Source organism: Rhinoderma darwinii, chromosome 6, assembly GCF_050947455.1.
Source record: "Rhinoderma darwinii isolate aRhiDar2 chromosome 6, aRhiDar2.hap1, whole genome shotgun sequence".
Lineage (NCBI taxonomy): Eukaryota > Metazoa > Chordata > Amphibia > Anura > Rhinodermatidae > Rhinoderma > Rhinoderma darwinii.
Genome location: NC_134692.1, coordinates 34,610,951 through 34,629,216, shown reverse-complemented (window position 1 = coordinate 34,629,216; position 18,266 = coordinate 34,610,951). Strand labels below are relative to the sequence as shown.

Here is an 18,266-nt window from a genome sequence, read left to right as displayed (position 1 = left end):
AGCACCCATTCATTAGAATGGCCGCCTTGTCATACCACATTTCTCCTGCCGTGGCCGCTGCAGGGAAATGTATGGCCTCAACTATCCCCAGCGGTGACAACTGATTGGCGGGGGGCATGTCAGAAGCTGGACCAACAGCAATTGGCTAATCGCTGCTCCATCTTTGTTTCAAAAAGGGGTTTGCTGCATGAGACCACCCTTTTATTGATTGGCCCAGAACTGATAATGGCAGGGACAAGTGTCAAACTCCATTGGAGGACCTGAAGATAGATACTTGTTGAGTTTGATACTTGATTTCACATGATTTGACTACACAATAGGCCAGTGCTGTGCAAAATCTATTCTTGAGATCAAAAACACCAGAACCACTGATGAGAAGCAAATGATGTAGATGTGAACACGTCCCTATTCTTCACTTTTAGGACATAAAATTAAACGACTGTTCCCGTTGTTTTGCTTTTTTTGCACCTCCTCTGGATGCTTTTGTTTTTATGCCCAATCAAATCCCCAAACACATTGTTTTGACACCTTTAACCCCTTCAGGACCAAGCTCATTTTGGCCTTCAGGACCAGACCCATTTTTTCAAATCTGACATATTTCACTTTATGTGGTAATAACTCCGGAACGCTTTTACCTATCAAAGTGATTCTGAGATTGTTTTCTCGTGACACATTGGACTTTATGATAGTGGAAAAATGTGGTCGATAAATTCAATATTTACCAGTGAAAAACACCAAAATTTGGTGAAAAATTGCAAAAATTTGCATTTTTCTAAATGTAAATGTATCTGCTTGTAAGACAGGCACTTATACCAATTAACATCCCCCATATGTCTACTTTAGATTGGCATCGTTTTTTGAACATCCTTTTATTTTTCTAGGACGTTACAAGGCTTAGAACTTTAGCAGCAATTTCTCACATTTTCAAGAAAATTTCAAAAGGCTATTTTTACAGGGGCCAGTTCAGTTGTGAAGCGGCTTTTAGGGCCTTATATATTAGAAACCGCCAAAAAGTCACCCCATTTTAAAATCTTCACCCCTCAAAGTATTCAAAACAGCATTTAGAAAGTTTCTTAACCCTTTAAACGTTTCACAGGAATTAAAGCAACGTAGAGGTGAAATTTTCAAATTTCATTTTTTTTTTTGCAGAAATTCATTTTTATTCTATTTTTTTTGTAACACAGAAGTTTTTACCAGAGAAACGCAACTCAATATTTATTGCCCAGATTCTGCAGTTTTTAGAAATATCCCACATGTGGCCCTAGTGTGGTAATGGACTGAAGCACCGGCCTCAGAAGCAAAGGAGCACCCAGTGGATTTTGGGCCTCCTTTTTATTAGAAAATATTTTAGGCTCCATGTCAGGTTTCAAGGGCTCTTTCGGTGCCAAAACAGTGGAAATCCACCAAAAGTGACCCCATTTTGGAAACTACACCCCTTGAGGAAATTATCTAGGGGTATAGTGAGCATTTTGACCCCGCAGGTTTTTTGCAGAAATTATTGGAAGTAGGCCGTGAAAATAAAAATAGTCATTCTTTCAAAGATTATGTAGGTTTAGCTAATTTTTTCTAATTTCCACGAGGACTAAAGGAGAAAAAGCACCACAACATTTGTAAAGCAATTTCTCCCGAGTAAAACAATACCCCACATGTGGTTATAAACGGATGTTTGGACACACGGCGGAGCTTAGAAGGGAAAGAGCGCCAATTGGCTTTTGGAGCTCAAATTTAGCAGGAATGGTTTGCGCAGGTCATGTCGCATTTGCAAAGCCCCTGAGGTACCAAAACAGTGAAAACGCCAAAAAAGTGACTCCATTGAGAAAACTACACCCCTTGAGGAATCCATCTAGGGGTGTAGTGAGCATTTTGCCCCCACAGGTGTTTCATAGATTTTATTAGAATTGGGCAGTGAAAATAAAAAAAATCCTTTTTCTTCAATAAGACGTAGCTTTAGCTCCAAATTTTTAATTTTCTCAACAAATAAAGGAAAAAAAGAACCCCAACGCTTGTAAAGCAACTTCTCTGGAGTACGGCAATACCCCACACGTGGTCGTAAAATGCTGTTTGGGCACACGGCAGGGCTCAGAAGGGAAGGAGCGCCATTTGCTTTTGGTGTACAGATTTTGCTGCATTTGGTTTCTGGTCGCTATGTTGCATTTGCAAATTCCCTGTGGGACCAAAACAGTGGATCCCCCCCAGAAGTGACCCCATTTTGGAAACAACACCCTCAAGGTATTCACCTAGGGGTGTAGTGAGCATGTTAACCCCACAGGTGTTTTGCAGAAATTCGTGTGCACACGATGTGGGAGAATGAAAATGGGAATTTTTCCTTAGATACGCCAATATGTGGTGCCCGGCTTGTGCCACCATAACAAGACAGCTCTCAATTATTATGCGGTGTTTCCCTGTTTTAGAATCACCCTACATGTGGCCCTAATCTTTTGCCTGGACATTCGACAGGGCTCAGGAGTGAAAGAGTACCATGTAAAATTGAGGCCTAATTTGGCGACTTATAAAGTATTGGTTCACAATTGCAGAGGCTTTGATGTGAAATAATAAAAGAAACCCCTGAGAAGTGACCCCATTTTGGAAACTGCACCCCTCAAGGCATTTATTAAGAGGTGTAGTGAGCATTTTCACCCCACGTGTCTTTTCCATAAATGATTGCGCTGCGGAAGGTACAAATTAAATAGTTTCCCTAGATATGCCAATTCAGTGTCAAATATCATGCCCAGCTTGTGCCACTTTTTTTTTTTTATATACACCGTTCACCGTACGTTATAAACTACATGTTACCTTTATTCTGCGGGTCAGTACGATTCCGGCGATACCAAATTTATAGAACTTTTTTATAACTTTTTGCACAATAAAATTACTTTTGGAAAGAGAATGTATTTTTTCTGTCGCCAAGTTGTGAGAGCCATAACTTTTACATTTTTTCGTCGATGGAGCTGTGTGAGGGCTTGTTTTTTTTGCGAGACGAGGTATAGATTTTATCGGTACCATTTTTGGATACATGCGACTTTTTGATCACTTTTTATTTCAATTTTTGGAAGACAGTGACCAAAAAAACAGTAATTATGGCAGTGTTTTTGAGGGTTTTTTTTACGGCGTTCACTGCGCTGGATAAATAACATAATATTTTTATAGTTCAGGTCGTTACGATCGCTGCGATACCAAATATGTATGGCTTTATTATTTTTTTCAATAATAAATGACTTATAAGGGAAAAAGGGCGATTGTGTTTTGTGTTATTATTTGAAACTTTTATTGTATGTTTTCCAACTTTTATTTTTACTTTTTTTACACTTTTCTTTACACTTTTCTTTAGTCCCACTAGGGGACTTGAATGTCCAACTATTTGTTTGATGTTCTAATACATTGCACTACCTATGTAGTGCAATGTATTGGAACTGTCAGTTGTTCACTGACAGCAAGCCGATCAGGCTCCGCCTCTGGGCGGGGCCTAATCAGCTTAGGTAATGGCAGACAGGAGTCCATTGTTAGGGCTCCTGTTGCCATGGTAGCAGTCGCCAGCCTTGCCATCGCATGGCAAGGCTGCCGATTTTCTACAAACCTCTAGGATGCAGCGATCACAATGGATCGCTGCATCGAAGGGGTTAATGCCAGGAATCGGAGCTAGCTCCGGTTCCTGGCGATAGATCGGGGTGTCCGCTGTAACATACAGCGGACACCCACTGCTGATGACGCCGGCTCAGCTTCTGAGCCGGAAGCTGAGCCGGCGCCATCTTGCCGATGTTACCGGAAGCCTCCTGGGCCCCGCCGACGACGGGGCATAGGAGGATTCCGTTACAGGCTGATCGGGAGGTAAGCATTAGCCCTCCGATCGCCTTTGCAGCCACCGGCAACCCAGCGATCACGTTGCTGGGGTGCCGGTGGCTATAAACTCCTCACATGCTGCGATCTCTATTGAACGCAGCATGTGAGGGGTTAATCGGTCGGATCGGAGGCTAGCTCCGGTCCTGGCCGATACCTTAGGGTGCCAGCTGTAACATACAGCTGTCACCCGGTGGTGATGTCGCTGGCTCAGCTCCTGAGCCAGCTTCATCTCCATGACGTATATTTACGTGAAAAGGCGGTAAGCCACCGATTTTAATGACGTTTATATACGTGATCCGGCGGGAAGGGGTTAAGTAATCTGAAGTCTCCACACCATTACCATATGTCATGGAAAATGTTGCGTGTTTGTAGGGAGTCGGGACCATATCTAGTTTTTGCCTTGCACGAAATGTTAAGTGTTCATAATTATCTGCTGTCATCTTCAGTTTCCAGCCTGTGACGAACACTTTATGACATTTCACTGTGTCCTGCCAATTCTGTGGATGACATGACATTCCCACTCTGTGACCGAACAGCAGAAAAACGTATCGCCAGCCCCGAGTATAAAATATAACCCTGTTATCGATTGTATACCTGATGAGGCTGAACGTATGCCTTGATTTTTACATTCTATTAAGTATACAATACATAAAATGCTGTTGTCTGATTTGCACCCTTGCCATAAAAGTTTATTTAACATGTTGAAAAAATAGAACGGGTTGGGGGTCCCCAATAATGAACCTTTCTGATCGCTAGAACTGAAAGCCTCATCAGGAGCTTCCTCCAGATGTAAGGGACTGTCAGTGTCCATCGATATATTCGAAGACTCTTCTTCATTTCAAGGAACGCTATATGATGCTTTATTTTCCCTATAGTTTTGTTACATAAAGAATAAGCAGGGGTGGAAATTTACAACATTCATAGTGATAAAATAATTTGAATCCAAAGCTTACTGCAAACCATAGTGCTGCATGCTTGTTGCTGGTATTTTTGGCTGGATCTCTGATGGAGGCCCATGATTGAGCCTCCAATACCAAGGCTTTACTACCTTGACCCTCATGTATATACTGAGCGGAAGTTTGTGACTCCTTGTACAATATTCTTGTGTTTATTTTCCAGATTGTGGTTTGAACGTTCACAAGCAATGTTCTAAGATGGTTCCCAATGACTGCAAGCCGGACTTGAAACATGTCAAGAAAGTTTACAGCTGTGACCTCACCACTTTAGTAAAAGCGCACAACACAAAGAGGCCAATGGTAGTGGACATGTGTATTAGAGAAATAGAGTCTAGAGGTAAGGCTTCTGTCAGCCAGAATAAGAAAGTAGAAGTCTTAAATGGGTTGTCCAAGATTAGAAAAAATGGCTGCTTTCTTCCAAAAACGGTGTCACACCCGTCCATGGGTTGTGTATGATATTGCAGCTCAGCCTAACTCACTTCAATGGAATTGAGCAGCGATACCAGACACCGCCTATGGATAGGTGTGACACTGTTTCTGGAAGAAAGCAGCCGTGTTTTTCTAACCCTTGACAACCCCGTTAACTCTTGCAACCTGCTCGACATGATGTGTTGTTTGTGGAGAAGTTCTGTATCAGACTGTTTAAAGGGGTTGTATGAGTTTAGAAAACATAGTTGCAATACCAGACACAACCCATGGACAAGAGTGGTGCTGTTTCTGGGGGAAGGCAGCCATGTTTCCGCTTACAAACCCTTTAAGTTGGCCAAACTCTGATCAAATGACACATTTTATAATTTTGTCACCGTTTTATGTATGGGTTTGTTTTTTCAACAGGGTTGAACTCCGAAGGATTGTACAGAATATCCGGTTTTACCGATCTCATTGAAGACGCCAAAATGGCCTTTGACAGAGGTATGTTTTATAATCCTGTTGGATGTGATAACCGTTTTAAACATGGCCTGAACGGTCAGTCATAGCTTATTAGTCTCTATATGTAGCCATGCATGTAAATGATGTCCATTGATGAGGCCATTTAACATGATTTACTGATAGCGAAAATGTAACCCAGATAGGTTGGTCTGGTCATTGGTTCCGAACATGCATTCCTCAAGTCCTATGATTAAGGATTACCGTATCATGCTGTTCCTTGTCTTTCCTTGTAGATGGAGAGAAGGCTGATATATCTGTAAATGTTTATGAAGACATTAACATTATAACTGGTGCACTGAAACTGTACTTCAGGGAGTTGCCAATCCCAATTATAACCTACGACGCTTACCCCAAGTTCCTCGAGTCCGCCAGTAAGTACATGACGCACTTTATATTAACGTTGTGGTCTCTAAACCCACCGGTTCTGAGATGTTATCCATCCATTTTATTTTCCATTCTTCTCTTCCAAGCATCCTGGCTCTTCTTATAATATGTCCACAATAAGCTTGACAGCTTTTTTTTGTGGGCAGAACATAGACAATGGTCCTTTTTGTTTGTTTTCCATGTTGTCCATTGTATTCTGTTCTAAAACTTGTATGCACATCTTAAACATGGACATTGCAAATTGGAGTCAAGGCAATAGGGTGACGTTTTGGAATCCAAGCTAAAATCGGGGTTAAAATGAGTCATCAAGTCATCTAGGCAGTATTGATATGTATGTATGTGTGTGTGTGTGTATGTATGTATGTATGTATATATATATATATATATTCGTTACACCTTGATGAGGAATATACAATATCTCTATACATTCTACTTTGTGCATTTTTAGTCCTAGTGATCGGATACATTCAATGCTTAACCCTAGTTTTTCCTTCATTACTCAGAGGCTGTGGACCCGGATGCTCAGTTAGAGGCTCTTCATGAGGCTTTGAAGCTGCTCCCTCCTGCTCACTGTGAAACACTGCGGTATCTCATGGCCCATCTCAAAAGGTAAATACATCGAAGTACATCAAATGCAATATTTTAGCGTAAAAGCTCTTCTTAGTCCTACCCCAGGAGGGGGATATTATTCCATGCCCACTGGCTGTGAAACGTTTTTTCAGTTTGCCAGGTTCCCAGGGCTCTCACAGCTTTATCTGCTAATTGGTCACGCTGAGATACATGATACATTTTCCGTAATCCCTTCTCTTTATCATGGCATGCAGTCCCATTATAGAGGATGTGCTGCCGACAAGATAACAGAATCAGCCCTGTTATAATAGAGCCAAAACATACACTTAGCAGGAACAGTTTAATATCAAATGTTTAATATGAATATCATTCACCTTCTGGTTCAAAAACTGCAAAATTAAAATCGTAAAGGTATCGTGTAATATGTATGCGATAGAATAAATAACATTGGACAATGTATCTCTGCTCTGCCAGTATTCTGCGATCTGGGCGTCCTATTGTGGCAATTCTAACATTTCACATATTGCTATAATTGTAAAAGAAACGAAAAATCTATGTGTTCAGTTGTGGGGGCCACTGACTTATGCTGAGGGCAGACCCAAAATAGTAGCTGTAATATTATTAGGAAGATGCCTTTTATTTTATGCCCTATAGTTCAGTTACGGTCCCTATAGGGTACGTGCACACTGGTCGGATTAGCTGCAGATTTTGTGCAACGAATTTAAATCTACTGAGAAAACTTAAACAAATTGACCTGCGGTGCGGATTTTTAGTCGGCAGCATGTCCATTTATTCTGTGGAACCATTGCCCTTTTTGTGGTTTTTCCCCATAAAGGTTCAGTGGGGAGGTAAAAGCCACAATGAATGACAGATATGACACGTTTTTTGCAGCACAAAAGCTGTAATTCTATGTCAGAAATAGCAAATCTGAAAAAAACCTTTTTTTTCTTTTTTAAATTTAATAAAGAAGTCTATACTAACGTTCCTGGCGTTGTCATAGCGATGGCTCCTCGTTCTCCCGACTGTTCTCCGTGCAGCCCAACCTCCTGTGATGACTTTTCATCCCATGTGACTGCTGCAGCCAATCACAGGCTGTAGCTATCACATGGGCTGCAGCGTCATCACAGGAGTCCAGAGGGACATGCCGCTGTGGCAACGCCGCTGAAGGTGTGTATTGGCTTTTTTTTCACAAATACGTTTTCTGCATCAGGGTTTCAGACAAATATCTGCACCACAATTTGGTGCGGCCCTTCAGACTGAAATCCATGCGGATTCGAAGTCTAATATGCTGTGTACTTTTTACCCATCGTATCCGACCTGTGTGAACATACCCATAGGCAAACAACTTTTTAAACTACCAATGAATGATTTGTGATTTAAAAAGGAAATCTTGAGGATCTGATGGATATGTCCATTGGACCGATACCCACAGCCCGCCGGCAGCGTCACTGTTGCGAGCGCCAAGGCCTTGTGTAAATGTTGCTATGAACAAAATTTACATTTACTGATCTTGCGGCTTAAGGACTTCTTTTTATTTTTATAATTGGTTGTCTCATGACTAGCCTCTGTCCGTATCCCCATTTACTGGTATATCCCCCACTTGGGACCCTCTATGAGGTAGAGTGGAGAGCCATGCTCCGGCAGACCCAGTTCATGCAGAACATGTTTGGCCGTCCCTCGCTGCAGGGGAAATGTATGGCCAGACTCTGTTCCGTCGACCGCAACCGCTAATCGAAAAGCCAGTCCCACTGGAATCAGTTGATCACTGGCCTGACTTCTACTTCAAAAGACATGCCCTTTAAGGCTGCCGATTGCAAACAATGAACGACCCTATTATGCTCTGGTTTAACTGATCCGAGGGACCCCAGCAGCAAAATTCCCCACTGTCGGCTTATTAAAGGTTGAACTGCAATCTGAGAAGGGATTACTCCAAGCTGACGACTCGCTATCTGCGTTCTATTTTCCACTATGACTAGGACTTATAATAAAATAATGCTCCTGATCATAATGTTGAACCGATCGCCGTTTATGAAGCATTTGTGACCACCTCTATCCAGATCACACATTTAATCCTATAGTCCTCCTACAATGGACAGTCATGCAGATATGTCGGGGTGGGCTTTTCGCTTTCTATAGAAGTACACATGTGTAGTTTGGGTAGTACTGGCTTTCTTTCACTTCAGTATGACAGTCCTCATTACTATTAACTTATTAGACTGGATTGCCTTGGCCTTTATTGCGGACAGCCACTTTATATTATGTGCGCAAGTGCTTAGGGCATCAGTATGACAGCAATGAGATGGTGTCCTAGCAACCCGTAACGTCACCGCCTGTGATAAACTAAAACTGAAAAGTATTTTATGCTTTTGGGGCACAAGGGCCTTTATTTGCATGTTCTTGTTTGCTTGCAATGCCCTACAGATAACCCCTAATTTTAGATTCACGACAGGAATAATGAGATGTAATTTTGTATCCCCCGCAGGGTCACGCTTCACGAGAAGGACAGCTTAATGAACGCAGAGAACCTTGGCATAGTGTTTGGACCAACTCTCATGCGGGCGCCAGAGCTGGATGCCATGGTAGCACTAAATGACATCCGTTATCAGAGACTAGTGGTGGAAATGCTCATCAAGAACGAGGACATTTTATTTTGAACAGGAAAAATACAAAAGCAGTATTCCGGAAGATGAAGGATTGTTTTGCAGCAGGGAAACGCAAACCCCTTTAAAGTGTACTCGTCACCGGTGTATAGTGGGGCTACCATATTTCGGACTCTAGTAGAAGTCAAGAAGCCCATCTGTTGGTTCACTCGAAGTCAATGAGGCAGGAAGCACTGCAGAGGCGGCCATCGTGTAGACGTTTGTAGCTAAAAAAATAACTCACGCCTGAGGAGCTTTCTTCAGTTTTATGGGTTAAACCAAAATTCCTAAGCATGCGGCCTGTCCGATCCTTGTGAGAGTCACATCACTGAGGCATGAGGCACTTTTTGCCTCCACTTTCTCAAGGCTAAGGGTACACTTTACTAGTGCTTTTTCTATTGTTTTAGCTGTGGCAATCAATGCTATTGTGATCGCAGTAATGTCTGCGCTCTGCCATGACTGCTGCGTGTTTACAGTGTAACAGAAATAGTAAATGGCTGCATGTATGTCTCCGTTTTTGTCGGAGCTCTCCTTAAAGAGATATCTTCTAGCTAAACGGGTCGTGACTGTAAATCAGCATGTTTGTCCCCTGGTGTGACGTTATTGTGATTCTTTCTCTTTTATGTTCAGCATAATCCTATTAGGTTAATGAGGCTGTGAAGCGGTTACCTTAATAACGTTTGTATCACACAGTTTTCTTCTTCTTTGATCTTTCTTCTATTGTGTTTTTTTTTTCGTTTCTCTTCTCTTTTTTTTTTTTTTTTTTTTTTGGCAGGTTTAATTTTTTTTCTTTTTATGAATCGAGAGCTTGAGTTTTTACAATGTTTACTGACGTGTTTGTGTGGTGACTGCAGGACATGCTGCGTTGTTTCATTTTTTTTTTAAACGTATTTTTGTATTTTTTTCTGGCATGCACCCATTAATTTATTAAACCTAGGTTTTAGAAAACCCATTTCTGTGTCTCTTTAACAGTCTGTATATTAACAAAGATTCATTGCAGAGGCTGAAGAGCACAGAGTATTCTTAAGGATGTAACCAGCGACATACACACAATATATGCGGTCCGACATGAACACCATATTTATTCCAGACCGTTTGCATCTATTGTAGGTACGCCACCGGATGTGACGGTTTCAATTAAAGGGCGATTTCCAACTCCGACATTTATGGCATAGCCAAAAGATATGACATAAATGTCTGATGCATTTCTCAGCGACTTTGTTGCCAGGGTTTCCGGGATATTTTTCCACTTTTGAGATACACAAATAAAACCTATAAATCATAAACTATATGGGTATAGGAATAGAATATAACAGTAGACCTGGCACATTGTGAAAATGCAACCCAGAACTTTACACTCATGGGCGCCTTCATGCAATTTTACATCAAAGTGCAATGTGGTGGTAAGTCTGACACAGGCAGAACATTAGACATATATTTTTAGGATGTGCAGAGTTCATACATGCCACTTATGCCTGTGTTCACATACACAGCATCATAAAATCATCGAAATAGGAGACCAACAATCTCTGCGAACCAGATGCGAGTAAACCTAGAAAAATGGCCTAATTAATGGCTCCTCTTCTCGCCACAAAAAGAAAAAAACTAAATCCGACAGCGCGCATATATCCTCTCTGATTGGTAAGGGGGATGATGACCATGATGAAAAATTCTTGTATCTTATCTGCCCCTAGGGAAACTGAAAGATTGTGCAGGGAGAGAGATGACCGTAACTGTGTTCAGTCTTTCTGCTGTCACGGTCAGTGAGAAATACTACACAGACACTTAAAACAACGGCTGCTCCAAGAATATTCGGAGTCTGGACCATCTAAGCTCTATCCCTTATACTTTAGTCACAGGTTAAAGGACCTAAAGATAGCCATTGGCTTTACTGGAGATCATATATGCATAACATAATTTACTGGCAATGGCCATGTACACCCCACGTTCAAAATGATTGACACAAAAATCTTGTCTCCTACCAAAAAAAGTTTATGCTTGCTTATCTGGTCCACCAGGTGGTGCTAGAGCTCTGTGCTGGCCTTTATATCTCCAGATATCAATGATGCCGTATTATATTAGAAGCAACAAGAAATCCCTAAAGAAGGAACGCAAATGTGATAGTTTGTGTATGGAAAGTGACAAAAGACCAAAGTCAAAGCTCCTATATGAGGATCTAAAATGAATGAGAGATCAGGGCTGTGTCATACAGGCCCTTTGATTTACCAGAGTACTTATTCTATATGTGTTTACACACTGGGTACACCTACACGTTGCAGGCCATGTAAACACTGGGTCCCGGGCACATTAGAGCAGATGTAATATGGGCATTAGTACCTATTCTATTACAAAGCCATTCTCCACATAAGAGAGGGAGAGATCTCCCCAATGAGCTTTCTTGCTCCCGTATTGCTACCCTACAGTCCCTGTTACTGGCAGAATTTGGATGGGGTACATCAAAGCACCAATCACCATGTAGCAATTGGCTTCCATATACTACGTTATATCATATTACAGGGCTGGATTATAGGTATTGGCACATTGGGCATGTGTCCTGGAGCCTACACCACCTTGGGGGCCTACAAAACCCACCCTCCCTGATGGTCGCTCAATTATCCTATGCGGTCTAAGGGTATGTTCACACGCAAACTCAAACGTCTGAAAATACGGAGCTGTTTTCAAGAGAAAACAGCTCCTGATTTTCAGACTTTTTTTTTAGCAACTCGCGATTTTTGCTGCATTTTTTACGCCCGTTTTTGGAACTGTTTTTCAATAGTTGACGAAAAACTGTTCCAAAAACGTCCCAAGAAGTGACATGCACTTCTTTTTCGCGGCCGTTTTTACTTTTTCTTTTTCTGTGCGTCCTAGGTTCTACTCTTGATTTTGTATCTGGGGATCATAAAAAATTTACCTTTTTATATGTTTAATTATCTTAATACATTGCTAAATGCATTCTGCTTGAATGATAACACTCCGGTGTAACGATCGCTGCTCCCAAACTACCGAATATTAAGCAGAATTTGCAGTTTGAGCGCTCTCTGAATACTACAAGTCCCATCATCCCCTAATATACACTCAGCGCCTTTATTTTTGCTCCCCTGTAAGGCCCCATGCACACGACAGCAAAAAACCTCCGTTTTTGCGGTCCGCAAAAACGGAGCCATTCACTTTCATTGAACACTGACACCTTTCCGTAGCACTACGGAAGGGTGTCAGTGCCGTGGAAATGTTCCGGGAATTATGGAACATGTTCGTTCTTTCGTATTTTGCGGGCCGTGCTCCCATACTTTGTATGGGAGCACGGCCCGAAAATGCGGCTGTCAGTCAGCGCCCGGCCGTTCCCGCAATTGCGGGCCGTGATTGCGGGCACGGTCGTGTGCATGGGGCCTTACAATGCACATGCGCTGTGAAATGAGACAGCGTTGTGGAAGAAGACAGCGTTGTGGAAGAAGGGACTAGCTTATTTCTTCTGCATCGTCCCACTTCTAGCCTACTTGCGGTCACATGCTTTAAGGACACGCTGATACGAGAGGAGGAGAGAGATCTTGGTCCTGTGTCGGAGCGTCATCAAAAGTGGAAAAAACGACTAAACTTCTGAGAACACGTGACTGTGTTCTCAGACGGGGAAGCAGCGCAGAACAGTTATAACAACTGATTTTATGTTATTAGATGATGGGCATAACATTTTCTGGTGCTGGTTACCCCAAATCTGCTTTTTCAGGTCTTGAGTGACGTCAGACTTTAGGGGTACTCTGACGAGTCATAAATGTCCTGTTTGGAGAAGGGAGGTCCCCCTGACACATTTTCTGCCTACGCTACTAATAGTTTCTACATGGTTTACCTTCCATTACATTTGTATTGTTCACCTCGATTAAATGTTTAAAAATAATTGTGCGATGGAATGAATGTGTAGAAGAAATTATTTTCCCAAAGGATCAGACTAGCAGATGGCAACTTGATGCTTAAATAAAAGGATTTATTCAGGTATTACAAGCTCCAGATGTGCGTATTCAGGCTCAGCGTTGTGTAGGAAATGGAAGCACAAGGTGAACATTGTGTTTGAGAGGCTTTACAAAATGTTCAAAATTAACACCCACTACTGCCCGAACACAGAATCGATCAGGGCCATGTTTTCCTAAAATGCCTTTTTTTTAAAAAATTCAATGTAATAATACTGCAAAAGTCTAGCACACACATCTCTGGTGATTTAAAAACTGCTGAAAATCAGGAGCTGTTTTCCCTTGAAAAACAGCTCCGTATGTTCAGACTGTTTTTGTTACCTGTGTGAACATACCCTTACTGATATCTATTACGAAGGGTTGGAGCTCTGTTCCTCTTGCACAGAGCTCCTATGCCTCATCTGTCCGCACTGCTACCTAGAAGAAATGAATGTTTAGTGCCATAGTTGCTCTTGTTTATGGGCTCTGTTTGATTAATCTCTATTAAAGTGAATGGGGCTGAACTGCAATGCCAGAGACAGCCCATGTACAGACATGGCCTGTTTTTGTTTTTTTGGGGGTGAACAGATTCCTTGTTCCAAACTTGGACAACCTTCAAATTAGCCATACATTATGCGACATTGTTATTGGAGAGGGGACCCCCAGCGACTTTGATCTGGCCTTGAAAGTGTATATATAATGTGTCATTACTGTGGTCCTAAATGTATAGTAAATTACATATCTATGTTACATATAAAACTACATATATTTGGAGACTGCAAATATTTTAACATATCTATTAGGCCGAATTCAGACGAACGTGGGGAAACTCGGACGTGAAAAACGTTAGTTTTTCACGTCTGAGTTTCCCCCGTGGGGGTCCCGTTTTCAAGGATCCCCATAGACTTGAGTCTATCGAGGGATGCGTGAAAACGGAATAAAATAGGACGTTCTATTTTTTAACGGATTATTCACATGGTCCGTTGAAACAAGGGCCGTGTGAGCGTCACCACTGCAATACATGCGTCCATGTGACGGCCGTACTTTTAACGGACATCACCCGGACGTATACCACAGTCGTCTGAATTTGGCCTTACTGATCTTGATATGATCTTGAAATGTCCAGGTTTCCAGTTTAGTTACGCTAGGACTACATGGTGACATGCGTATGTGCGACATAAGATTACAATGCTGCGCTGCTAAAATGGGAACTAATGATAGTGAACGTGGTCGCTCTGAAATCCCGTCATGTCACAGTAACTTGCAGATCACAAAGCAACCACATTCATTAGTTGTGATACAGCAGTGCGACATTGCGATCTCATGCCACGTGGCCACAAGTCGCTGTGTAGCCCTAGTTTTATATTCAATTAAGTTAAGTAGTTTGAGCTCAACTGAAATCGTGCTAGCAGAAATTCCTATTACACCAGTATCACACGTGATTTTTGGGTAGATTTTTTGAGCCAAACATAGAGTGGGATACAACAGAAAGGAGATGCATCAGTCTTTTCTTTATACCTTTCCTTCCTCTCGGATCCACTTTTAGCTTTGGCACAAAAAACTGAGCCAAAAACTGTAACAAAACTGCGTGTGTGTGTTTCTGGCCTTAAAGGGACACCGAGCAAAACGTATGCAATGTGTTATGTCTCGTGCCGGACATGAGGGAGTTTTGCATGACTCAAGGATTTGATGACACCACCCGCTTTAGTTTCTGCAGTAGATATAATGTATTGGGGCAGATTTACTATTTCAAATTCTGTCTAAAATCGACCAGTCCCCAATTTTCTCTTGCTTTCATAAGTATAGAAAAAAGCTTTGTCTTCAGCTTCTTTGCATTGTCTTCTGTTTTTTTCTCTGCTATTTTTTACTTGCTACCGTGTCCTCAGAACCGTTGAACCATGTACTGCAGCTTTGGATGATTTCTCGACAATTCGGACAGCAATCTCAGACGTTGATTCCCTCTGTAGGTAGGCTGCCTTGTAGGTAGTGTCACACAGCCCCCTTGTAGGTAGTGCCATACAGCCCCCTGTAGGTAGTGCCACACAAACACCCCCCCCCCCAGTAGATAGCTCCACTGTAGCTCCCTCTAGGAGTGGAATACCTCTGGATTCCGCTCCTAGAGGGAGCCCCTGATGTCTCTGTCCATATAAGGACAGTGACATCAGGGGCTCCCTCTAAGAACGGAATCCTCTGCCAGACCGTCGGCAACGCTCGGCTGGGGATTCCGCTTCAAGAGGAGCCCCTAACGTCACTGTCCATATAGGGACAGAGATGTTAGAGGCTCTATCTAGGAATGGAATCCCTGGCCAGAGGGGGCTGTGTGGCGCTACCTACAGCAAAGAATCTCCTCTTCCTGACATGCACTTCGCACTGCGAGGAGAGGAGAGCGCAAGCGGCAGAAAACACGGCTGTCACTCGTATCACATCCAAGTGACGGCTGTGTTTTACACGGCCCCATAGACTTCTATGGGAGACGGGCGGACGTGAGAACAGCCCAAAATAGGGCATGATTCATTTTTTGACAGCACGGTTTACTAGGCCATCAGAAAATCATCCGTGTGAATAGCCGCATTTGGGGTCTATTGTTTTTACTGCAGCCATGTGACGGCCGTTAAATAAACAGCCGTTACACGGCCGGATATCCCTGAAGTGTGAATAGGACCTAAGGGTGCAGTCACACTCGGCAAATTTTGTCATCTGAATATGGTTGTTTCTGCAGCAGGTGCATGGATTTCTATCAGTTCTATTCAGACAAATGGAAATTACGTTCAGTTGCAGAAAATTTCTGCAACAAAATCTGTCACGTGTGGCTGCACCTTAAAGTTCATCTCCTGCAAGACCCAAAGGTGGCTTTACACGGGCAGATATTCGTCTATGTTTACCACCTTAAACGAGCACCAATCAACAATACAGCTGGTCCATCGCACTCGCTTGCTCCATACAAACAAAGCAATGATAATACGTTAATACGATCGCTCGTCCCTATTCATTTGCATCATGTCAGCAGCTCATGTGCTGCCAAGTAGTGACCATTTTCTGTCCGCGTAATAGATGCTATCAGCTAACGAACAAGTGTTTGCTCGTTCATCGACTGCTCTTTGCCCTGTTTACACAGACCAATGATCTGGAACGTATGTACACTCGTTCACCCGATCATTGGCCTGTGTAAATAATGCCTTAAAAGCAGATAAGCCCCAAAGAAGTATAGGGTATTGTCAGTAGTTTGTGGGCAATTTAGCAGATTGAGGAAGTTGACCTCTCCTATATCAACAAATATGTTACGTTTAACTGGTTGCCGACACAGGACGAGTATGCTCGTCCTGAGCGGCGAGCACTTCGCGCATTAGGACGAGCATACTCGTCCTGTGTGACAGCCGTCTATGCGCGCGATCAAGAGCGGGGCAACGGATGTAATACACAGCCACGGCCCCGCTCTGACAGCGGAGAGGAGAGAAACATCTTCTCTCTGCCGTTAACCCTTTGAACGCCGCAATGACAGCTGATCGCAGCGTTCAAAGAGGGGGGACTGCACATTGATCGCGTCACAGAAAATAACTGACGCGATCAAAGCCTACAACTCATATGGCCAGACAGCCCAGGGTCCATTGAAGGACCCTAGGGCTGTCTGAACATATTTCCTGTTGTTAGGGCATACTGAGGTATGCCCTAGCAACTGCCTGTGTACAATCAGTACACGGGCTAATGTACTAGCATATAGATCTATGCCAGTACATTACAGTTACAAAATCAAAATGATAAATCTCTTTATGGGATTAAAAAAAAAAGTTAAATGAATGCAAAAAAAATTTTATGATAAATAAATAAATAAAAAGTAAAAAAAATACACAGAAACACATTTTGTATAATAAATATTTTATGATGATTGTTGTATGGTGTAAAAAAATAAATATTAAAACTGCAGCGGAACTGCTTTTTTAATGCATTTTCGCCAAAATAAAAATGTATAGAAATTAAACGATAATGTATTTGTACCAGAAAATGGTACCTACATAAAGTACAACTCGTCCCGCAAAAAACAAAGTCTCATACAACTACGTCGTACAAAAAATAAAAGAGTTATGAGCGTCGGGATGCAAAGAGGGGAAATGTAAAAAAATTGCTCTGTCCTCAAGGTCAAAATTGGCCGTGTCCTTAAGGGGTTAATATTCTGTTTTTAGTAATGGATTAAGGGCTGAGGGTTGGACATGGGGGTCAAAGTAATATAAGGAAAGTGGTAAGAAGCTGAAGAAACTTACACAGTAGTTTACTTTAGAATCTTATAGAGAAAACAAAACAAAATATTATACCAATACAAGATCATCTTTATTAGAATACCACAAATATAAAAGCGGATATAAAAGACGGTCAGATAATCACGCACGATAAAGTGCTATTCTATCCGTATATAAACACTGCCATGAGAGAATATATCTGGTGATAAGGGTACATACGATAAACATACATGTGAATGAGTGGAGCTGCATACAATCTACGAAAGAACCTCTACAAAAAACAATCAAACATAAGAATCTTTTACTTATTGGGTTAAAATGAATGAAGAGTTATGGAAAGCTTTGAAGACTTCTTTTGGTTTTTTATTTTGTTTACTAAAGCAGTGTATTAGGCCTCAAGCACACTTCAGTGATATTGTGCTATCCAATTTTTTTAACTGATAGCACACTGACCCATTCTATGGTGCCATGCACACATCTGTTTTTTTTTTTATGAGGATCCGTGTGGCCGTTCTGCAAATTATAGAACAGGTCCTTTTCCTGTCCGTTTTTGCAGATCAGTCTCGGCCATTCTATTTATTGGTCCGTTAAAACTACGGACCACACACGGAAGCCATCCATGATTTATGGCCGTATAAGGGCCACGGATGTGTGCTTGTGGCCTTAAAGTGTTTAGTGGAACTTTGTAATTTGTTTTTCTTAAAAAAAAAAAGTACTTTTTGAGATACATCTTCTATGTATCCTGCATGATCCGCTGTCACCAAAGCCGTCAGTAGGGTT

General features: G+C 42.0%; 1 protein-coding gene across 2 annotated transcripts in view; it reads left to right on the top strand.

Moving 5' to 3' along the window:
• The window catches only part of CHN1 (chimerin 1), an 86,375-nt gene extending 76,107 nt beyond the window's left edge, over positions 1–10,268 (top strand). For both annotated transcript variants that reach the window (XM_075829495.1, XM_075829494.1), the window contains exons 10-14: positions 4,957–5,130; positions 5,628–5,705; positions 5,957–6,094; positions 6,611–6,716; positions 9,160–10,268. In XM_075829495.1, coding sequence (XP_075685610.1) covers positions 4,957–5,130; positions 5,628–5,705; positions 5,957–6,094; positions 6,611–6,716; positions 9,160–9,331 — 668 coding nt within the window. In that variant the 3' untranslated portion in view covers positions 9,332–10,268. The remainder of the gene's footprint in view (positions 1–4,956; positions 5,131–5,627; positions 5,706–5,956; positions 6,095–6,610; positions 6,717–9,159) is intronic.
• Positions 10,269–18,266: the final 7,998 nt, after the last annotated feature.